Source organism: Alexandromys fortis, unplaced genomic scaffold, assembly GCF_014885135.2.
Source record: "Alexandromys fortis isolate MF-2015 unplaced genomic scaffold, M_Fortis_MF-2015_v1.1 scaffold_200, whole genome shotgun sequence".
In the NCBI taxonomy this organism is placed as follows: domain Eukaryota; kingdom Metazoa; phylum Chordata; class Mammalia; order Rodentia; family Cricetidae; genus Alexandromys; species Alexandromys fortis.
The window spans coordinates 1,944,354-1,968,715 of NW_026068148.1; the positions used below are offsets into that span (position 1 = coordinate 1,944,354).

Sequence of the window (24,362 nt, forward strand, 5' to 3'; positions counted from 1 at the left end):
AGGGCCGCCTGGTAGCCCAGTGATCCAGGGACAGAAGGAAGGACGGGGCAGGCAGTGCAGGATCCAGGAGAACACAGGAGCCCCTGGAGCCCAGGCTGAGGGTGCTGGGCTCTCTTACTGGGGACCTTGAGGCTCACTGCTCTGGGTGGGTAGCCTTAGAGTAGGAGCTTAAAGTAGGAGCTTAAAACTGTTGTTGAGCACTGGTCCTAGCATACAGCAGGGCAGGGTTGGGGGTGGGGTGTTGGGATGCTGGCTCCTGGTAAGAAAGATAGCCCTGCAGGAGCTGGGGGAGGGGGGTTTGTGCTCTCTTCCGGGACTATAGCCCCTGGATAGCACACACTCACCCGTCCAGTTGAAGTGATTTTCAATCAAGCATAACGTGATTGGGGAGTTCGAACTCATTCTGCCCAGATAACTCTTCCTCTTGCTCTCTTTTTAGGAATTATTGATATAAAACAAAGACCAAATATTATTGCTTTTCCAGCTGGGCAAATCCAATGGTAGCCACACAGCCTGTTTGCTTAAATAAGATCTGACCCCTGCAGTAACCTTGCCTTCCATAACTTCATGTTGGCATGAGGATATGGGACAGCATAGTAGCATCTGGCTTCCGAATATAACTCCGACTTTTAAAGTGAGAATGTTTGTTTATCTTTTTGTTTGTTATTTGGTTGGTTTTACCTTTGATATCTCTGTTTCCCAAAGAAAAGACACTATTCCATGGCAGTCAGGAGTGGAGGGTTGATTTTTTTTTTTTTTTGTTTTTTTGTTTATTTTTTTTTTTTGTAATGGAGTTCTTTTGCATCTAGGATTTCCTAACATCATTCTTTTTCCTTCTCTTAAATTACTCTCCCTGTAGTTCTGACTTTCGCTCCCATCCTTAAGGAATTTTGTAGGAGGAAAACCATAACACTTTCTCTTTTATGCTCCGATTTCTAGTACATGGGAAATGTGCCCCTCTTTTTGTGTCTAGAAGGAGAAAAGCTGCATTTTTTCTAACAGTGTTCTCCTGTTCTAGCGTCCTGGAGCCTGCAGCTTTTGCCTTTGCTGCCACCTCTTTCTCTGCAAACTCTCCAAAGGCCTACAGGGGCTGCTTTCTGACGGCTGATATTTGAACTTTACCAAACACAACAAAATGCTTGTTTAACGATAAATTTTTTCAATTAATTCTCAAGTACTGTGCTGCCTGTATTTTTTTCTTTCTTTCTTTCTTTTAGTTGATAATAGGCTAGGAATAAGTTCTTTCAACCATCTTTAGAAAGGTCCTGCTTCCAACTTCATTTTCTATCCTCCAGTCATTCCAGAACACTTTTGCAACAATACAAAATCTCACTGGATCACATCACTACCTAAAAACATTTCACTACCTTCCTGTTATATACACAAAAACTGTAGACTGCAGGACTTGACATCTTAGTATCTCCAGGTGCCTGATGTCATTGCATTATCATTGCAAGTACCAAACTGTGGTTTCAATCATCAACACTCCACAGTATTGCATAGGTGGGGGGACTTTTCTCTTGTTTTGGAAGGTTTGATAGTAGAAATAAAAATGTCAAGGAAGGGAAAAGACACAGAAGCTGCTAGAAGCCCATGTTGGGTCTTATCTGAAACCGGTAACTAAGCATGAGAAGTGGGATCTTAAGTTCTCTAGTTAATAGTATACAGGTCATGACAAGTATCAAGATTCTCTTGATGTGTAGGTGTTAGATGTGATACACAGGCTGTTCCTTGAATGCTCTGAGTGAGCCCAGGAGCTCAGAGAAAATGCTCAGTTGCAATCATGCATGTTCCTTAACTGTGGCACTCCTGAGATCCTTCAACATGTGGAGAGAGACAGACATGGGGTACCTACATGATAACCCTTTCCCCAACTTTATTTGATAGTCAGAAACCAGTTTTCATGGAGCATCTTGTGAACCAGTAGTGCTCTGCAGAGCAGACTTGGGAAATGCTGCTGTAGGCAATCGAAAGGAATGCCTGACCAAACTCCCCACTGTCTCATCCAGATGCCGCACATTGTTTCTGTAAGTGCTGCTTGAGTGTAGAGACTAATTTGTCCATTTCAAAGGGGCATCGGCCTTCAAAAATCCCAGCTCCCAACGGATTAGAACTAACGGAGTAATAGTAGAACTCATTTAGGGAATTTATTCAGGGGAAGGAGAAAGGCAGAAGCGACACATGTTACCACAAGCCTGTCATTAACAATTACAAATCATGCATAACAGTTTTAACATTTTCGTTGCTACTGCTAATCCAGTTAAGATACCTCTGGAGAATTAGAAAACATAAAATCGCATAGCTTGGAAGCAAAGGAATACTCCACAACTATCAGATCCACAGTGGAAGGGTTTTGTGTTTTAGCCTACATATTATAAGTGCAGATGGACGTTTTGAGATTGAAGAATTGGCCTCTGAAAACAAATTTCTGCTTCAGTTGTTGGACTGAGCTTCGGAAGACTTCTCCAGTTCTCATGTTTTGTGGTGCTAGGTAAAAATGAAAGTCCTGACTTTGCATCCTTGTTTTGGCCCTAAAGATCAGTGTCCCCTTCGCATCTTGGGGCCTTGTTTCCTTGTGTCAAAGAAAAGGGGATTTCCGGTTCCCTCTTGGAGGAAATCCTAGGAGATTTGCGTAATGAGATTAGAACAACTCATGAGCTGAGTAATGCAGCTGAGGAAGCTGTCGGATGAAAGTTGGAGAAATCTGGGCAGGGAAGAGTGTACAGGTTTCCTCTGCACTGAAGACTGGACTAGGAGGAGACTCCACGAAGAAGTGCCCTCAGCCCCCAGAAAGCTGTTCTAAAGCTGTGGATGCAGAGAACGTAGACCATGTTTTGTGCAGAGATGCAGTAAGCACTGAAGCACCCAAGCTTTCTTTTTCAGCAGTGAGGGCGTCTCTTTTGCATCATGGCCTAATCCAGATCTCGCAAAACCCGTTGAGCATTTTTCCACAAGGATATGTGCCCTCGTACCCTCAAAATTTTGTAACTCACTTCATGATGACTTTTGGAAGTCATGATTCACCCCCATCAATCTGAGCTTTAAATAGAGTCATTTGGCGCCTAGATGTATATGTTTTACATCTTAGTAGAATTAATAACAGCCTCTAAACATTCACACAAAACTATGTTTGTTCCCTCACATTGTTCCTTGTTACAGTTCTGAAACCATCAGGAGATGGAGAAAGAAGAAGACATGAGTTTTGTTTCCTTTGTAGTTATTGATTACTTAGAAAATAGTACAGCTGGGACCCATGAGATCACATGTAGAAGGACATGTTGAGAAGCTTAATGACCGGAATTCCATCCCCAGACATGCCCCTACCCCCAATATACTTGATATTGGGTGCTATGCATTATGAAGAGACAGATCACTAGAGTTTCTGCAAATATCAGAATGCATTTCACAAACCATAAGGCCTCAAGAGGATATGAATAAGCAAAGGGTAGTCTGTGGGGGTGGTTGGTTCTAGCATGAGTCAGGACAGAATTGGCAAGGAGTGTAAGGAAGCAGGGACCTACCAGGGAGCATTCTTCAGCTCTATGACATATCCTCAGGGGAAGGACAGTTGAGTTATGTGTCATGCCCCTGGCTGGGTCATGCTGTGATGCTCCTCCATCTGCATAGCTTTGGTTTGGGGTGTTTGTCCACAGGCCAATTGATGAGTAGCAAAATAAGGCTGGCACTGATGCCCAAAAAGCAGCAAATCACCAGCAGAGGGCCCTTGCTGAACTGACAGAACTCGCATAGAACATAGTAAGCTCTTAAGTCTATCTAGCCTGCTAGAACAGACTGGGGCTCAAATCTTTTTACCATATTAGATGGCGTGCCATCTGAAAAGTAAAGACAGTCATAGTCAATAGGCTGTTTCGTGTAGTTTGTTTCACCCCAGGACTTTTAAAAAATAGATAGATAGATAGATAGATAGATAGATAGATAGATAGATAGATAGGATAGGTAGGTAGGAAGGTAGTCAGTCTTTATGCATAGTATAAATCCTGCAATGTAGAAGCAAGTAAAAACAACTTCTCACAATAAATGCACATATACAGTTACAGAAAATATTTAGAAGCAGAACCCAGAAATGCAAAGCTACAGCAGCCTCATCACTCAACAAGCTGGTCCCAAAACCAGACTAACAACAGACAAAATGCTGCCAAAGCCCAAATCTGTGCCCAATTGAAAACATCTCTTGCTTCCATCCTTCCCAGCCTTCTGCCTGACAAGAGGGGCATATCAGGCAGGGTCAGCTACTGCCTGACAGCAGCTGAAACACGGACAGAAATGGGATGAAAAACAGCATACAGATGGGGTCCGGATGAGGAGGGGAGAACTGGGATTTAACCAGGGTGTGAGCTTTCAGCGCCCTCTTCCTCGCTCTTCTCTCCAGCTGCAGCCGCAGAGGACTGTTTCCGCTCACTCGGCACCTTCTTTCTTGGGACAGTGTTGTGTCTGTCTGTTCAGCTGAAGAGTGATCTGTCGAATCTGCTACAAGAATTTCCTGGCCTGGGACCCCCACTGGGGGCTGGGCCTGAGGTGGGAGCTGAGAGGCTACTTTGTCTTGCTGAAGGTGTGCAAGCAGAGTTGTTTTTTTTTTTTTTTTAAACTTTCCATGCGGGAATATCTTCCCTGCGTCAGTCCCTTTGTTTAAATCAGCAGTGTATCAGTTGGACTCCATTTCCCAAGGTGAATACTGGGAGCGCTAGGTAAAACGGTGGCACAGGATTGACCATGCTCTCTCCTTGGCTAGTTCTCCATTTACTTTAATATGCTTTCATATTTCACCTTCCTGCCTGTCACTAGGGCACAATATACCTTTCGTATGTCTATGTGTGCCCCATTTGTCACTCATATGCCTTCATTGCAGGATGTACAGCACTTCAGTCTTTTTCTGTACCATTTTTATTAGACATTTTCACAGACTATAAAATTCACCCTTGTGAAGTATACAATCTAATGAGTTTTGGCATATGCACAACAAACACAGTTATCTCATACCTAACATATTAGCAATCACTCTCTACTCTGACCCTTATTCCCAGGTCTTTGCATCCACTGTCTAATTTCTGGCTCCTCAGATTGATCTTTTCAATCCATTTGATAGAAAGGAAATCATACATTTAGTATACTTGTTATTGTTATTATTGTCTGGGTTTTGAACAGATTTAATGCTGCAAACAGACTGTTTTTGAACTTACTATGTAGACCCGGCTGACCTCAAATGTTTAGCAATCCTTTTTCCTCAGACCCTTGAATGCTAGAATTAATATCTAGCTTATTTGTCATACTTTGTTAAAGAATACTTTTGTCTATTTGTCAATTTATGTTTCTATATGATATCTCTTGATCATATCCACCCCCAACTCCTCACTCCAACTCCCTGGAGATATTTTCAATACAGCTCCATCCCACCTACACATCCTCTCCTTTTTTGTCCCACTTAATCCACTTAGGGTTGCCCACATGCTTATGGGTGTGAGATCACCCATCAGTAGTCGCATTCTTTAGGAAAAAAGACATCTATTTCCTTAATAACCATCCCTGAACAAGATCTCCTAAACCAGTGCTCTTCAACCCTCCTAATGCTGCGACCCTTTAATACAGTTCCTCATGTTGTGGTGACCCACAACCATAAAATTATTTTCATTGCTACTTCATAACTGTAATTTTGCTACTTTTATAAATTGTAAATAATTTTGGAGATTGTTGACTGATGTTTCTGTCCCACCAGGTCCCACAGCCATTTAGTCCCAAATAAACACATAGAGGTCTACATTAATCATAAACTGGTTGGCCTATTAGCTCAGGCTTTCTTATTAATTAATTCTCACATCATAAATTAGCCCATAATTCTTGTCTGTGTTAGCCATGTGGCTTGGTAACTTTGATCAGTGAGGCATTCTCATCTTGCTCCCTCTTGGTCTGGGTGATGACTGCAGACTAAGCATTTCTCTTCTCAGAATTCTCCTGTTCTCTTCCCCCCACCTATACTTCCTACCTGGTTGCTCTGCCTATACTTCCTGTCTGGCTACTGGCCAATCAGTGTTTTATTAAAATACAATAAAGTGGGTACAGACCATTGTCCCACAGTGGGAGATAGAGGTTTACCAAATGGGTTACAACCCACTGGTTAAGAACCTCTGTTCTCTTAGGATGTAAGCTCCTCCCTAATTCATACTGGAGGTTTGACCAACTTGATTTGGTGCAAAGCTCTTGTAGGTTACCATAGCTACTTTGAGTTTATGATTTCACCTCTATCATGTATAGAAAATAGCTGTACACAACACTGTTGCTCATTGTCTGGCTCTTACATTCCCTCCTTTCCATCTTCCATGGTGTTTCCTGGGTCTTTGAGGGTAGTTGATATAGATGTCCCATTTAAAGCTGAGCACTCAGTAGTCATTTCTCAGTTATGTCACTACAAAACTGGTGTGGGAGGTCCTTCTGTCTATGTGTTGCTTTTATTGGTTAATGAATAAAGAAACTGCCTTGGCCTGTTGATAGGGCAGAACTTAGGTAGGCAGATAAAACTGAACTGAATGCTGGGAGAAGGAAGGCCGAGAGAGACAGATGCCATGGAGCTGTCAGAGTCAGACATGCCAAAACTTTGTCCATAAGCCACTGCCACGTGGAAATACATAGATTAATAGAAATTGGTTAAATTCATATGTAAGAGTTAGCCAATAAGAAACTAGAGCTAATGGGTCAAGCAGTTGTTCAATTAATATAGTTTCTGTGTGATTATTTCAGGTCTAAGATAGCCGGGTGGCCAGTACTAACAAGCACCCTCCCTCCTACTACACAAAACCAAAACCAAAGCAAAACAAAAGCTTTCTCTGACCAAAGTTGAAAATAGGACTAATCTATGAGTATAAAATAAATATTTGGAAGGCAGTTTGGCAGTGTGTCCATTTAGCAAAACAACGGTAGTAGGTTCCAATGCACTAGGACTTATGACCTTCTTAAGAAGGTTAACCAAGGGCTTTGACCAGGTTGACAACACTAGACATGGACTCTTTCTTCATCGGGTCTTAAAGCCAGTCATAAAGCAATTGGTTACCATTTAGAAACACTAGTGACAATCTATTCTGCTGGCTTCTAATTCCACTCATCTCAGTGAACATCAAGTGAAGAGTGGTTAGCTGAGACTTCTTTGAAACTAGAGCTTGACCATGAATGGAGGGAAAAAAGATGATAGGTGAATGGGTCAATAGAGCAGACCCCTAAATGGAAATTCTTTATGCAAGCCTTTCTGGAAAAGAGCATAGACAAGACTCATCTTTGTTTGGAAATGATATCTGAAATACATCGACAGAGTGCCTAAAGAGGCTCAACTTTTCTTTCTTTTCCTTGGCTTTGGAAACCACCCACAAACATAAATACATTTGTGACTATGCTGATCCTCAAATCCTCCTGTCTGAGAACTTTAGTGATCCAAAGCAGAATCTACTATGTGGTTGTGGGAAGTAATTCTGGCCAGAAAACAAATGCTGGGCTCAAGAAATCTCAACTGTAGACTTAGGAAGATGGCTCATCTAGTAAGAACACTTACTACACAAACATGAGAATCTGAGTTGAAGTCTAGAAAGCCATTTGTGGTCACAAATACTTCTAATCCCAGTGCTGTTGTGGCCAGAGACAAGATAATAGTAGAGGACTGATGCCTGCCAGCCTAATTCCAGGATCAATGAAAGACCCTATCTCAAGGGAATAAGGTGGAGAATGATACAGCATATGTTCTTCCAGTCTCCATCCCCCCCCACAGTTGTGCATCCCACATACACAAATGTACACATACATAAAGCACATTTAAAACAGAGAGACAAGTGCTGGCCCAAACTTGCCTATCATCAACATGGAGAAAATAGGGTAGATTGTGTCCACTGACAACTTGGGCATAATATGATGGTCCAGCATGTTTTATGAATATAAAGGCTTAGGAGTGAGTGACTGTCTAGCCACCATCCAGGATCTGGTAATGTTTTAGAGATTCTATAAGAGATAAGGAGTATATTTTGTCTAGCTCTGTCAGTATATTATGAGACTCTTAGTCTCAGAGTCACAGGTTCAAGCACCACCAGATGAAGAGAGAACTCACGAAGTCTGGTCAATAATTTATTAAGGGTTGCAACAGGAAAACAGACTCACAAATACAGAAGACGGTAGACAGTGCTGCTGATCCAGCTGCCGTTGTCCTGCCATTCTACCCAAGGGTGATTACAACCAACTGCAAGTCTTGCTCCTTCTCCAACCACCCAAGAGAGAGCACGTAATCCCTCTCTTCAGTTTTATTTGGTCCAGTATCAAGAGAAAACCACGCATAGGCCAGTCTCTCCCAATGCCATTGGCTGAATGAATCGAACTCCCACAACAAGCTTTACTTTATGAAGGCAGAAATAAACATCGTCGCTGTGTTGAAGGTGGATAATTTCTAACACAGTACATACTAGTGGCTGATGTTTTTGCTTCTCCTTTGGAGGCTGGTGAATTCCTTATACAGAGGTGGGATCTGAAACTGTAAGATCATGCCCAGCCTAAGAACTAAGCATCGTCCCCAACTATTCCTTTGTAAAAACACTTTCTGCCTTCAGGAGACCTCATAATTTCAAGCAAGTAATGATATAACAATAATTTTACATATTCAGCAGTAATATGTAAGCAGTATTACATTGAAAACATTAGATGTCTTGTTTACTTCTTACAACTCATGAGGCTGTCATTGTTAGCGTCCTCATTCACATATGAGAGAACTGAGGTAAAGAGACACTAAGTAGTCCACTCAGCTGATAAGCAAAAACTCAGTATAATGGAGCTGAATGTTAAACTCAAATAGGATATTCTGAAGTTGGGCATTTTCTTCCATTCATGACAGATTCTAGTGGCTACATCTTTGCTCTGTATTCTGCAGCCTCATCATGGATAAAGCATCAAAGGTCCATGTTACAGTGTAATTAAAAAAAAAAAGCTACTTTGAAACATTGTGTTCATCCGGGCATTGTGGTGCATGCCAGAACTCAAGAGGGAGAGGTAGGTAGACTTCTGTGAGGCCAGTCTGGTCTACATAGTGGGTTCCAGGACAGCTAGAGCTGCTACATAAAGAAACCCTGTCTCAAAAAAAAAAAAATTGAAGCATTGTGTTCCATTGGCACCTAGTATGAACTTAGTTAATGAGATTAGTACTAAGGACCACTGATAGGACCTTACTATAATGCCCTACAGACAAACGAAGTTTTATGGGGGACAGAGTTTGATGAAGATCTGAAAATCATAATAATCTACACCCTCAAGGAAGCAGATCTTGTAACAGGATCAGGGCCTGCTTGTTGGGGCATTATGTCCTGCCAGGTTCCCACAACTGTTTAGCCCCAAAGAAAATCACACAGAGATCTCCATAAAATTATAAACTGATTAGCCCATTAGCTCAGTCTTCTTATTAGCTCTTGTAGCTTATATTAACCCATTATTCTTATCTATGTTAGCCACGTGGCTCGGTACCTTTCAGTTGGGCAGGTTACAGCTTACTTCTAGGTAGTCTGGGCTGGAATGGGAGGAGCTTCCTTCTTCCCAGAATACTCCTGTCCTCTTTGCTCCACTTCTACTTCCTGTCTGGTTTTCTCGCCTATACTTCCTGGCTGGCCAATCAGCATTTATTTAAAACATAATTGACAGAATACAGACAATTCTCCCACACCAGATATAGCTAAGCCATAAACCCAAGAAGTTCTAGACTTGGAGCTATGGAAGGAAGAACTTAAATAGTATACATCACCAGTTCATATGGTAGACCCATTGATCTCACTGTAAATCCCAAATGATCTGAACTCAGGGACCCTGAACACTGACTGTTCAGGGGTGCAACAGAATCTCATTATAGGAGATAAAATCATTCTATATGATACTTATTCTCACTTAGCCTGATCACAGCATACATCCTTCTGTTCCTCATCTCACTACAGTTCCAGGGTCACAGGTGATTTACTATGAGTACCCTTTCATGTGTGCTTTCTTTCTACTTAGAGGAAGATTTAAAAGGCTTTCTCAGATTTACACAATGAAATTAAAAAACTGCTTGGAAATCAATGGGATAGCCCTCACGCACACTTTTCCAAAGGATGCTGAATTGATGTGGGTGGGAGAAAAACCCAGTCATTGAAATAAGACTGAGTAAGTCCTACTTAGGATCTGTCCCACTAGTAGGAATACAGCTAGGCTACACATGACCAGCATTGTAGGCTGGAATTTTGAACACTTGGAAGATACCCAAATGGCCATCTTATCTAACCCACAGCCTTCAAATAGAATTTTTAGAAACATGATCTTCAAAATAATCTTTGAGTGAAAAATAGATTTATATCATTTAATAACTTAAATTAATGCGAAAGTCCATGCTTATAGGATTATATATCAATGTATATTTAATCATACCCATTAAAATGTCTAAATCAGACTATTCCACATAAAACTATTTCTATCCCAACATATAATTTATTCATAGCTATTATGACTTTCTTGTGTAGTTTTCCATGTTTTCTTAAGGAAAATACAAGTGAATATGACTATTTACTGTTTAAAGTATAGTCTATAGTACATAAAATATAATATGAAGTTCATATCTACTTATGCCTCGCTTTTTATAATCTCTTCTGTCAAGTCTGTATATCATTTCCATATTCTCCCTCCATTCTGACCTCTTGCCCTCTGAAGTGCCCTGAAGATTTTCTACCACTGTATCAGTGAAATGCTACAATAGCAGAAAGAAGTTACATTCAAGCTCAGCCATGAAAATAAAGTAGACTGAGAGCAATGGCAACACAAAGGGTGCGCTGATTCTTGAGATAAGCATCTAGCCCTCAGAAGCCCTATAAAGCTGTTTCTAAATAGCCAAGAATTTCTCCACTAAGAGAATGACAATCTGATGGTGAAGAAAAGAGGAAAGAGAGAAACCACCACAAAAGCTTTTGTTTCCAGAGTGTTCAGAGAAAGATAGCACCAGGCAGGTGGCTCATTAAAGCCACATTCTTAAAGCTCTCTGCACAACTCGCAGTCACCTCAATAGGACCAAGTCCCTTCTCTGCCACTATCTAGCTAGAGCCTCTTTGTGCATCAGTTGCTTACTTTTTTATTATTATTATTATTAAAGTGGTGCTGTATTTGAGGAGCTTTAAAAAAACAGAATTCTGTACAGGTCTATGCACTCACTCCCAGCAAACATTGATTTATTTGGAGATTAAAACAAACCTTTCCGGTGAGTCAGAGTGTCGCCTGTTGATGGGGAAAGAGGGCAACCTCTATTTTCACTTTGGGTAGCATTCTGCCTAAGGGAGATTTCAGCTGAGAAGGCTCTGCCCACAAATTCTGGAAGGCAAAGCAGATATCCCCCAAGTGGGCTGAGTGGAAGGCACTTTGGGTAGCAGCAACTGTATAACTTAGTTGCATGAAGTTTGAATCTGTTAGATCCGGGCTGTCTGAGGGGCCAAGTGAACATGTATTATTGAAGTCTATTTGCTCATAGAAGAGTGGCACATTGATTAGCTTCTTCAGGATGAACGGTTTAATTCTGGCTCCCAGTTTGAGGATACAGTCCATCATGGCAGCAGGAGTTTGAGGCAGCTGGTCACATTGCACCCAGAGTGGGTTATGAGCACTGGTTGCCTTTCCAGAGGACCCAAGTTCAGTTCCCAGTCAGGTGGCTCACAGCTGCCTGTAGCTTCAGCATCAGGAAATCCAGCATCTTCTACACAAGTACCTTGTGTACATCTGTAGGGAGTACCTACACAAATGCGCACAGATACACACATATACAAAAGTAAGAATAACGTAAGTAATTGGGGGAGCAGAGGATTACAGAATTATTTTTAAGTGTCAGCTTTCCCAGACATGTGACAACCTCCTGAGTTTTACCTCCTTCTGGAGGAGGTATTTGTTTCCAAAGAAAGTCTGTTGGATTGCAAAATTTAATTGCAAACTGACAATCATTTAGGCAACAGGATGAATCTCTAATCACCGTATTTTAGACTTTGGAAAGAGCAAAAGAAGTAATAAATATTTAGGGTACGGAAATGTTCTCTAAGCACGTCAGAAATCATAGTTCTGTTTATTTATAAGGTCATTCCTCATATAAAGAGATGGAGATAGCTTCTTTTTCCGGTCCATCTGTAACAATATGTCTTAATGCTGTTCTGATTTCTTCATGGTGTTTCTCTTCCAGTACCTTTCATAGTATTTTGTGGGAATTTAAATAGAAACATGGGACATGGGGAGACTAGAAGCTATGCAGCCTGGATACTTTTGTTACAGTATTCTCCTGAGGGGTCCTGGAGCCAGCTTGGGTTTACACTGATTTCCTGCCAGTTTTCAGCTAGGCGCACTGAATATGTTCCAAGGATAGTTGGTTCAAAGCCCAGCCACCTCAGAAAATCTGGGAAGGGAGAGGATAGAGACTGGAGTGGCTTTTCTTGCGCATGTGGTTGGGAAGCATGCTGTGTTGGCCCTATAAAGATTCAGGGAGAACTGAGACATGTGCCCCATTCTTAGATAGAAAAATTAAACACAAACAAGAGAAAGTGGCCTGTGAAAAGTGAAAGGGAGTTGATACTGGGGCTACCATAATGATTCATAGATACTATTCTAAACTTTTAGCACCATTTGTGAAAATAACACACACTGGAAGGCAGAAAAGCTATTTTAGGGTCTACTCTTCTTCTGAGCAGCTTTGTAACATGGGTCAAATTCTTTCAGGTTATCTGTGGCTTCATTTTCATAAGTTTTCCCCTAAACCATTACAAATGTTAGCGTAAAATGAATGAAGATACCAAGACATTTACATAAGAATTGGTGGAAGGTTGACAATAATTTCTCTCATTTTCTTTGATTCCTGTTTACCTCTGTCTTCTGCTTTCTCCCCATATTCTGTTGAGTAGATTCGTAGACTCCAGTGCCACAGTGCTCTGAAGACTCTGAAGCTCATATGCCCAGTGGAAAACCTCTCCCTGCAGTTGCCCTGCCATTGATGTCTTAGTGGAAGGCCCAGTTGAAGAACCAATCTACATTCTTTTGAAGCTAAATATTTCCAGAGTTTATGTGTGTGCTCTAAAGACCTGCCAGCTTCTGTGAGAGCCACAGCAAATGTTTTGTAGGTCATTGTACATTTCCTTTACCACAAAATGCTGAGATTTGAAAAAATTAGAGCCCCGGGGGCAAATGGCCCTGCTCCTGTCCTTTCCCTGAAGAGTTCTACTCGTTTGTGCCAGCTGCACTTGTCTGCTTGCATGTAGACATAGCAGGGCTGGGGACTCAAGGCCTAGACAGAGAGTGAATCAGTATGAAATGAAATATGTCATAAAGGGTTCTTCTTTGTAAGCCAAAACTCAAGAACTATTCTTACAGGCTATACTTTCATGGATAAGTAGTTAACATCTAAGGGAAAAACAGTCGTGGTTAGATAAACTTATACAGAAAAGTAGAAAACCAAAGTTTTAGCCACATCATTGAAGTTGATGAAAAGTGCAGTTTTCTAGGTATTTTCGAACATGGAATTTCGCTCTCATGATCTGTTGCTTTGGGATTTGGTTATAATTAAATGACGCTTTGCTTGCTACAGATTTGTAATTATATGCGCTTTTCTTGATAGTGGATAGGAAGGAATTTCAGAATCAGATATCATTCAATGTCCTAGTGCTCCCAATTACAAGTTACATGACCTTGGACAGATAAATTAAATTTGTGGTGCTGCACATCGAACTTGGAGACAAGCATTCTACCACTGACTATGCTCAGGGCTTTACATTTCTTAATTCTTGATTTCTTCTTTGATAAAATTGGCATGATCATATATACAACAGAATGTTATTGGTGAAAGACAATGAAATAATGTACTTAAAATCACCATGTGCATAGTGTACACTTAGGACTCAATAAATGTTAACCATTGTTATATTATGATGACATATATTGTTATTATTAGCCTTTATAATTTTAATGCATCTCATGAACAATGTCAGTTTGTTTTTTATCAGTTTTAGAGCCGCATAATTTATGCACATAATATGGACTCATTATATTTTTATTAAAAAATTGCCCTGCTCCCTAAGCATCTTCCTAAAGAAACCCATGGCTCCTCTGATTTCACCACTCTTCCACTATCCTGTGGCAAAGCACTTTCCACACATTAATGAGTAGGTCAGCCTTGAAGCATAATCATTACTATTTTTGTGTGCACTATTGTGTGTGCACATGCGTGTCAGTGCATGTATGTATGAGAGAGAAAATCAAAGACAGAAACAGAAGACACAGAGAGACAAAGACAAGACTAAGTGTATGCATACTCATGCAATACAGAATATACTAAAGAAACCCCAGTGGAAAAAGTTCCAGAGATCATTCTCTTAAACTCACAGGGTGAATTAACTTTTCTTCTCTACGGCAACTGTCTGCTAGATTCTGTGAAGTAGAAATACATGAAAGAGACTCAATTTCAAAAAATAATTTATACACAGGTGTAAATAAGGTAATAGAAGGTGAAATTTAATTTCAGGACATCAGGTTTTGGTTCTCCTTTTCATCATTAACTAGTTCTGTTATTTCAGGGAAGTCAATGTCGTGATTTGTTTCTCTCCAATAAAAAAATGAAGGGAAGAATCTATCTCACTTGACTCATATATAGTTATGAGCATCACTCTTGCTAATATATATGCAACTCTTTTGTAAATAGTGTGCTGGGTGCCCATAGCATACAGACACACATTCTGGTGATATTCAAGTTCCAGATTTTGTTCTTTCAATATCAGGTACCTCGAGAGGTCCAGAGGATTGGCTAGAATTATTGCACAATACTTTGTGGAGAAAAGGAGACAAGAGTTGAACCTTTATAGTCAAAGTCTTCAACATGTAGAAGACCATGAAAGAAAAAGGCTGTCTTGGTAGAAGAATTAACAATAAGTAACAACCAGAGACCAAAGGACTCATATAATAAGCTATATAAAAATATCTATGTACAAATGTATGACAAGTTATATACAACATGATAAGGGATAATGTTTCCAGGGTAGTTACAGTAGACAATAGATGGTTTTTCTGAAGGTCTCCGAGAAGACTAAATGGTGGTAGTGTGGACTCCCTTTTAGGTAAGTCATTATCTTATTCATGCTGGACCAAGGATAATCTCAATCAAAGCAAGTCCTTGTCCTCATTTCTCTAATGCTTATGATATTGCCAGGCACATAGGTACTGCTCAATTAATTCTTAAGAAAACATGGATCAGCTGTAGCTCTTCTGTGGCTGTTTTAATACTACTACCCACAATTATTAACCTCTGGAGCAAGGATTGTGTTTTAGCTCCCTCTATGTAGTACAGCCCCATCTGCTGTTGAGAATTATAAAATTCTTTGAAAGTATGCCAATACATGATGTGGTTTATATTTTTCTCCTCCACTCTGTTCCAGAAGATGCCTTACCACCTGTGAACAATAAGGTAACCAGCAAGTCGTGTGAGTATAATGGAACTACTTACCAACATGGAGAACTGTTCATGGCTGAAGGGCTTTTTCAGAACCGGCAACCCAACCAGTGCACCCAGTGTAGCTGCTCGGTAAGACCCTGCATCTTAATGTTCCTGCTGGTCACTACCAAGATGGGAAAGTAGCCATCTCTGTCCTTATTTATTCAGTGAAGCAGATGCTATAAGGTGTTTGAAGTAAGATAAGGTGTGTTTACATCTCAAGCCTCCCCACCTGTCCAAACTACCTGATCTTCATCAAGTTTGAGAGCAATTGTCAAAGAGCTAAAAGTCAGTTGTATCCAAGGCTTTTAGCCCCAGAGGACTCAAATAGGCAAAGATGAGCTGTTTGACTTAATCATCACCTACATTTCCTAAATAGATATACAACTTAACCCTTAACCTGAGGAGTCATAGTTATTGACGTCTTGGTAATGCTATAGGTAGAACACTTAGCACTGTTCTAGAGCTACGTAATCAAATTTGGAAAAAAAAAACCCACAAGGGAAAAAACGGGTTATATATTTGTCCCTGTCCTATTTCTAGGCACTTGATCACTGGACCACATCCCTATTCCTTTCATCTTGTTACTAATAGGTTGTCAATCCCCAATTTCCTACAATGAGAAAGTGAAGTTAATGCCTGATCGCAATGATTCCCATGACACTATTTGTCATTGTATATACTTTATAAAGTCTGCTAACTTTATCCTTGCCTCAATGTATAGTCCAGAGACTATTAGACAGAACAATAAAATATGGTAAAATATATATTTAGAATGAAGCATGAGAGGAGCGATCACTGGTTTCTTAGAGAAAGTCAAGTAGTGGCTTCTTCAGTGAGAGAGGCATCAGTTTTCTTTAAGGGTGTGACTCCTGGTAAGTGGCTCATTCTCCTGTGTATGTCCCCTCATGTCCAAGGGTACATGAGTGGTACAATAGACTCAGTGGCTTACAAACAAAACAGACAAGACCTTGGAAGGGTAATGAGGGTGAATCTGGGAGGCCTTAAGGGAGGAGTGAGGGAAGAGTGTGATCAAAATGCATTGCATGCTTGCATGAAATCCTCAAAGAATTAGAAAAATATTATGTTTTAAGAAGATGAAGCATGAGAGGGTGAGGCTAGAGAACTGTTACAAGTTCGAGAACAAGCGGAATTACACAGCAAATCCGTGCCTCAAAAATTACAAAACAAACCACAAAAAGATGAAAAAATAAAACTAGAAGGAACTTGGAAACATCTTCACTAACTGAGCAGGGAAATAAACAGTGGATTACCAAGGGTGATAGAATAGATAGAATCTCTTCCAGTTGGGATTTTAAGTATCTCAGTAACCTGAATTTTATTGTGATGTTATATCTCTAATGGCCTTTCAAGCCTTACTAGGATGTGTATCCAAGAACAAAGCACAGGGCTTAAGAGATAACATTTAAAAGGTAGAATTCTAGGAAATTGAAATTACTTGAGTAACAGATGCAACTCCCAAAGTGGCTTCTCTCCCTTGCCTCACAGGGGACTGAGCTGTGGTATTAAAATCAATTTGTATAATTTCTACTCCCCCAAAAGAAAGCCTGTCTTTTGGTTTTGAAAAAAAAAAGACTGTATTGAGTGTTATAAACAGTGACCATGACCCAAATTCTCATTTTCATCCACTCCCAACAGACAGCTAGGTTATGATAAGGACCAAAGGATACCAGTAAAAATAAGAGAGGGGCACAGGGTTTGGGGGCCGGTGGCAGTCCACCCAGAATACTGCATATTTTCTTGGGCCTGGATATCTGACAAAGATTGCTAACTCTTTGGGGAGTTCATCTCTCTCTTGAGGAAATAGGAAATAGGAACTGAAAGCATGCATCATGGAATGGAAGAAGAACCTAAAGCTAGTTGGAAGAGAAGCGGTACTATGTTTTGGTCCCGGATGTACCCCAGGTACTGAGATAATGCCTGACGATCCCTTTTCTCAGATCAGCCTGGAATTGATTCTGGCTTTCCTTGGCAGGAGGGGAATGTGTACTGTGGTCTCAAGACTTGCCCTAAACTGACCTGTGCGTTCCCAGTCTCTGTTCCAGATTCTTGCTGCAGGGTATGCAGAGGTAAGTGCCCTATATCCCAAGGATCAGAGGATCGCCATCCCAAGTAGAAGAATTTAGAAAAGAACAAAATACCTGCCCCATCTCTGAAGAAAAGGAATTAGTTGTGGTTGTCTTTGTGTATAAAAATGTACCCAAATTATATACTAAATGGACTCGTCACCCCCTCAAACCTGCTGTTTCTGCTTGAGCTTCTATTTTGGTTTTATACTGGTACCAGACTTTCTTTCTAGCCTCCTGGGCTTGTACTTAATCACCTTTAACTTGGCCTTGCTTGCATCTTCTCAAATTACCAAATCTATTAGCAGCCTTTTCTAGTCCTTCCCATTGGCAATATTAACATTTTTTCTTTGGCTACATATAATCTATGACTGCATCAAGAATCTCCTGTACATTAAACTAAAACAAAACCATGCTCAAAGCCGTGTAGAGAATATCTGCATCAAGGGCATTGCTAGACTATTTATCATCTTTATGTGAAGTACAAAAAGGAACCCCATACTTAGGATACTCTATTGTCATTTTCCAGAAAGTCCCTAGGTCTTTATACCTCCAGCTGTGACACACTTGAGCAGAACCCAACCTACACAGTCATAGCAGAGATAATGTTCTTTGCCCTTCTAGAACTCACATTTCACCAGAGAAGACAAAAATAATTAAGCAAGCAAATATCTAAATATAGACAATATAAATATTATTAAAATAATAAATGAAAATATTATTTTTAAATCAGAAGTTTAAGCTTGAGTTGTGAGGAAGGCATTGGCTTGAGCATCTTGAAATTCAAATCTGAAAAATGAGTAAGAGTCATCCATGCAAAGAGCCTGGGGAAGAGAATTCCAGACAGAGATAAAAATAGTTCTAAGGCCCAGGAAAGGAAGTGCTTGAAGCGTTCCAAGAGTCTGAGGGGCAGTGTGGCTGGAATCAGGTGACTGTGGTTGAGACTGGCAAGAGATGAGATGAGGCTGAAGGGATGAGCAGAAGTTAAAACATGCAAGGCTATGGAGGCTGTGGAAAAGGAATTTGGAATTCAGTTGTACATGTGCTGGGAAAGCAGTGGAAATTTGTGAGCAAGAGTGCTGCAGGGTGCCATTGAAAAGGGCTCACTGGTTCTTTCATCCAGGTTTTACTGAAGGAAGCCAATAATCTAAGAGGAGAGGCCCAGAGAGGTTGATTGAGTTACCTCTCCAGCATGGGAGGATGGGACTCACTCGTGGTATCACATTGCATAGAAATTGTCCTAAGTGTAGCCTGTGGGATCATGATGCTTCAATTTTAGCCCCACCCTGGCTGTTTTCTAGCTCAATAACCACTATAAACCTGACTAACAGTCTCTGCAGTAAAGAAAACGGTTTTGAGCTTTAAGGGGGATAACACAAGGAAGGATCTAGGACAATCTAGGATAGCCTCAGGAATCGATCATGAAAAGTAGACAAATGTGATATGTATCTATCATTGCTTTTCAACCATGATGTACATAGGAACTGTCATGGTGGACTTACTCCCAGACCAGAAGAAAGTGATCCTAATTGGTAGCCACAGTTAAGGAGCACTGAATCAGAAGAAACTTGTCTGATATTTCCTTGTGGAAGTCAGGTGGATGAACCCTATTGATTATTTCCATCTTACACTTTGAAAAGGGTGCCCTTAGCTATGCTACACCGCTGTTCAGAAGTCCTTATTCTCCCTACCCCTTTTGAATGGATACGGAGGAGGAGTGAATGGGGGGAGGGGTAGAAAGAAGGGAAGTGGGGGATGGCAGAGGGAATAGGAGGTTAAGATGGAGGGGAAACTGGTTGCATGCAAAATAAATAAATAAATAAATGAAATCTTTATTCTCACATATATCATACTTAAAAATATTGCAGACATAATTCTAAGCACCATTCTTGGGTTCTCTTACCTTTGCATGTTTACCCTCTCCTCTCACTCAGTGTTTTTGTCTCGTAAGGATCCTGTTGATACCTATCTGGACCATACCTTCAGTGACCTTGGAGTAGGGCCCAATAGTCAGTATGTAAAATGAATTATCATTCTTTCTGCAGTAAAACAGTGCTGTGTGGACCAGCACTTAGACAAAACACTCCAAAGATCCCTGAGGACAGTCATCAGTGATGGCTTGCTACCTGCATTGTGCAATGAAACTGAGCTTGCTGAAAGTCTGACACCAAGATAAATGGACATAAATGTAATCAACTTCAATCTCTGATTTGTTGGTCATCTAATTGTTCTGCTACCCATGTATACTCTCATTCTGTTTAATATTCTACTTGCCTAGACTTTATAAGTCAATATGAATTCGATTACAGCCTAATTAGATTTTTGTTTCAATAAGGACATGCATCTTCCCCTACCTCTTTCTCGCTGTGTGTGTGTGTGTGTGTGTGCTGCTGTGGTGCTGTTATTACATTTGTCAGAATAATAGAAATTGAGATAACATGTCCTCTCCAGATTAATTTTAAGATGGTCCAAAGTCCAAAAGTCCATTTTGCATTGAGATATGCATGAGTTGCTAGTATAATCAGTTGGGCATTCTAATCCAGTCATTAGGGTAAGATTATTTCATTTGGAAAGGGGGATATAAGAAATATAAACGGGAGAACAATTAATAAAAAAAAAGGACATAGTGAGATGAAGTATTATTACATTGAAGAAGCTATGTGCAACAGAAAACAGGCTCTCAAGACAGAAGGATATGGATTTGACATTGCAGACCACCATCTACACTGTCCGTTAGACAAGCCACTTAACCACCCAGAGCCTGGGATCTCTCCGCTGTAACAATGAAGGATGTGATGGTATCCACCACCCACAGTGGTTGTGAAGATTAACTGCGAGCATGGAGTGCAGGGAGAAGGCCTCATACAGAGTGACTGCTTAAGAAGTGGCAATTATCCTGAAGTTAAGTAGAACGGAGCCTTCCCGTGTCTGATAGATTTGCCTTTTATTTATTTAATCTCCACAGACAGAGCTTTATTTCGAGTCCTTCTTGTGGGAACAGATCCTGGTACTGAGTGTCTTCAATTCACTTGTCACGATTGAAATGCTCCCTTTTAACGAGTCCTCAGAAGCAGCAGATGAAAGCTCATTACTACTGATGGTGCATTGTCCCTTCGTAGCTTGACAGTTTGCTACATTCTTCAGTTGGCATCCCCAGCCATAATGTGCCACTTTCTTTCATCTTTCTTTATAAAGACTAAATCCCCAACTTTTATAAAAATTGTTTTTTCTATGCCTTCAATTTCTTTACATCTTTGAGTTGTATGTAATGTGCTTGAAATGTCTTTGAAGTTCCCATTTATGAAGCACCTAGTTATTTTTTCTGTTGAAATGATGTTTGTACAAAGGTGTATCTTGCCGAAGCATATTACTCACACAGCAGGGAGCCCAGACACTTCTTCCCTATGCTGACCACCCTAACTGCAGCCCAAATACTGAAGAAAAAAAAAAACAACAATCTTTTGAGTGCTGAACTTGCAAACCTTCATATAAAGGGGCCTATTGAAACAGCCTGTCCGCACTGTCACCAAACACTAATTCTCGCCTTTCTCCCTGGGTCAGACAGCAATCCTAGACTCAGATTGAATCTCAGCCTCGGCCTCAGTTGTTTAGACATGTCTGTGAGGCTGGGACAGTCAGGAGAGTGTTGGCAGGATACGTGTCATTGCTGGCACTTCAGCAAACCTCATCTGGACTGAAAGCATAGTGCAAAGCAGCCGCTAGAACAGTAAGGGAAACTTTATCAGAAGAAAACATCTCTTCAGAGATTGTACTACTGCCATATATGGAGCAGACAGACCTCAAACTAAACCCACACCCAGCACTCCCCCCACCATTTATCATTTGGGCTTCTCGTCTCCCGCCTATGTTGCCAAGTCAAAGGGGGAAGGCTATGTACTTGGACTATGAACAAGGGAAAAGAATTTGGGGTAAGCTGCTGAATGTATTCAAAGCCAATCATGTATTTTATAGATCGTGTGGATATGTCACACTTACGTATACACCCGCCAACACGTAAATGCTTATGTGTGGAGTAACTCACTTGATCTTCACAACAGTAGTGGGAACTATTTTCATTCCTATCCCAAAGCTAGGAAGTGGACAGAGACATAGACAGAGCTCAACATAGACAGAGACTCTAAGTGATCTGTCCCAGACAGAGTAAAAGAGGCAGACAGAATCAAAAGTTGAGCCTAGTCATTCTGATTCCAAAGTTCCAAATTAGTAATTACCACCTTAACTATTGGGATACTTTTAAATTTACTTGTCTCATTATATGCTAAATACTTCTATTTTCCAGAAAAATAAGGTGTCCTAGGGGCAAGTTCCAAGACCATTTTTGTCCATCATTTTATCTCTAGCACTAAACAGGACCAGGTACTTAGTCATTACTTAGCAACTGTCTCATGGCTGAATGGAAATAATTATCTACACCCAATATTTTTTGAGTATGAAGAGAAAGGAGGGTAGAATGAGAAGGTTCCCCTCCACTTGTGAGTGAGTAGGCTGGGGCCTTCCAGAGAAGGATGAGTGGTACAAGTTAGTCTTTGCCTATACCGTGTTCCTTTTCCCCCTTTACTGTCTTGCACAGTACTGCAAATATGCCTCAATAGTTAGTGAAGCAATTTGGGACTCTGGAGGCAAAATCACGGGGTTTCTTTATTATCTGTCTGTCTATCTATCTATCTATCTATCTATCTATCTATCTATCTATCTATCTATTTTTGCCCCTTATTCTCATGAATTCTCTCACAAATCCTTTAACTTACAAGCATGACATATGCCACCAAGGACAGGTGTCATAAAATCCAGTAACTGAAAGGAGGGGGGGATCCTAATCTGGAGAGTAGAACAGAAATTCCTGGAGCATCTCCCCTCCATCAACTGCTATGATAAAACTGGTGACAGTCCTATAGTCTGAATTCCTGATGGTACCATCAATCCAGCACTCCTGTGCATTCTATTTGTACTGTTTGTTCTACGTTGTATGTGGTCCCTAATACTTTAATCTTTTGTTATTTGTTTGGATAAGTGAGTGGACAGGGTTGTTTTGTTTTAACTTGAAATGGAAAGTCCCTGTATATCCCAAGTTTGCCTCACATTTGCGATCCTCTTGCCTCAGCTTCCCCAATGCTAGGATTATAGGTTTATGCCACCACACCTAGCTCTTTGAAGAGCTTGGCTTGTTTTAAAGAGCTTGAAAACAATCTGTCCCTTCCCTTTCCTGCAACTCATCAGTTCTTTTACATGAACATATAACCAGACCCTGTAGACCAGCATAAACCATTTCCCTTGTGTTATATACCTATCGTCAACGTTTTCCACCACAAGGTTTAAGTGACACCTCCCTATTGCCTATTAGAATGCAATCCATTTTTCAGGAGCACAGCTGAGACTGAAGTTTTTACAAATAGTTTGTAATTTATTGCTTGACAGTTTCATACATGTATATAATAAATGTTGTTTCTCTTCACCCCTTATTTCCCTCTCTTATCCCATCCACACTCTTGCCGAAACCCTTCTTCCCTACAATTCTCTCTCCCTGCCTCTTACCGAGGAATTATCGACCATTAATGAAACTCCACTTCTAGTTGTTCCAACTAATATATCTAGCTTATTGACTTCCTTCTTTAACTAATTGTAGGTCTTAGGCTGCATCATACATGCTTTGGTCTATCTTGTGTTGATGTAACACAATACCTGAGACTAGGTCATTTGTGAAGTAAAGAGGTCTATCTCAGAGTTCTAAAGGTTGGAAGTTCAAAATTGGGTTACCCTGTCTGCTAGTTGAGAGTCACATGGTACTCCATCCATGACAAAAAGTGGTATGGAAAACTGATAGTTTCAGGAGCAAGGAAGAGTACACAAAAAGCTGAGATGTTTTATCCCACCCTCACAAGTGACCCAGTCTCTAAAGAAAGATGCTCACCATTCTAACACCAACCTTCCAATACTATCCCAACCAAATCTGTATATTCTTTTTAAAATAATTATTTATTATACGTATATAAATATTTTGTTTCCAAGTAGGTTTGGACACCATGTGTGTGCCTAGTAGTCATAGAGGCCAGAAAAGGGCATCAGATTCCCCAGAACTGTAATTATAGATGGTTGTGAGCTACCATGTGGGTGCTGGAAATCAAACCCGGATTTGCTGGAAGAGCAGCCAGAGTGAACTTAAATATTGAGCCATCCCTGAAGCCCCTTACTTAAGACTCTTGATTTGTTTTTCCTGGAAGCAGCAAAATAGCAGCTCAGAAGTCACCTTGGCTATATCTAGGGATCATCGGGGAAGTAGTGTGTGTGTGTGGGGGGGAGATATTTCTTTTTTTTTTTTGAGGTACCCTTTTCTTTTTTAATGTGTTTTTTACTTTATTGCTTCAAGAACACGGAACATGAGATCTACATCCTTAACTATTCTCAAGATGGCTGCATACATGACTGTGGACTTGAGGACAAAGTTATAGAACCTTTTAAGGCCGTTGATTAGGGACATGTTGTTTGCCTCCCATCTGGTCTCTGTGAAATGCCATTCTTTTTTTTTTCCTTTTATAGGATTCTTTTTTATTGAGAAAAGGAAAAAAAAGTTTCTGCCTCCTCCCAGCCTCCCATTTCTCTCCCCCTCCTCCCACCCTTCTCCCCCTTCCCCCACTCCTCTCCCCCTCCCCCCACTCCTCTCCCCCTCCCTCTCCAGTCCAAAGAGCAGTCAGGGTTCCCTGCCCTGTGGAAAGTCCAAGGTCCTCCCCACTCCGTCCATGTCTAGGAAGGTGAACATCCAA

General features: G+C 40.7%; 1 protein-coding gene across 4 annotated transcripts in view; it reads left to right on the top strand.

The window, feature by feature from the left end:
* Window positions 1-24,362, top strand: part of Chrdl1 (chordin like 1) — a 115,775-nt gene that overhangs the window by 57,035 nt on the left and 34,378 nt on the right. For 2 of the 4 annotated variants that reach the window (XM_050127217.1, XM_050127219.1), the window contains exons 5-6: window positions 15,441-15,586; window positions 17,493-17,586. In XM_050127217.1, coding sequence (XP_049983174.1) covers window positions 15,441-15,586; window positions 17,493-17,586 — 240 coding nt within the window. The remainder of the gene's footprint in view (window positions 1-15,440; window positions 15,587-17,492; window positions 17,587-24,362) is intronic. The other 2 variants (XM_050127218.1, XM_050127220.1) reach the window with 1 other exon arrangement.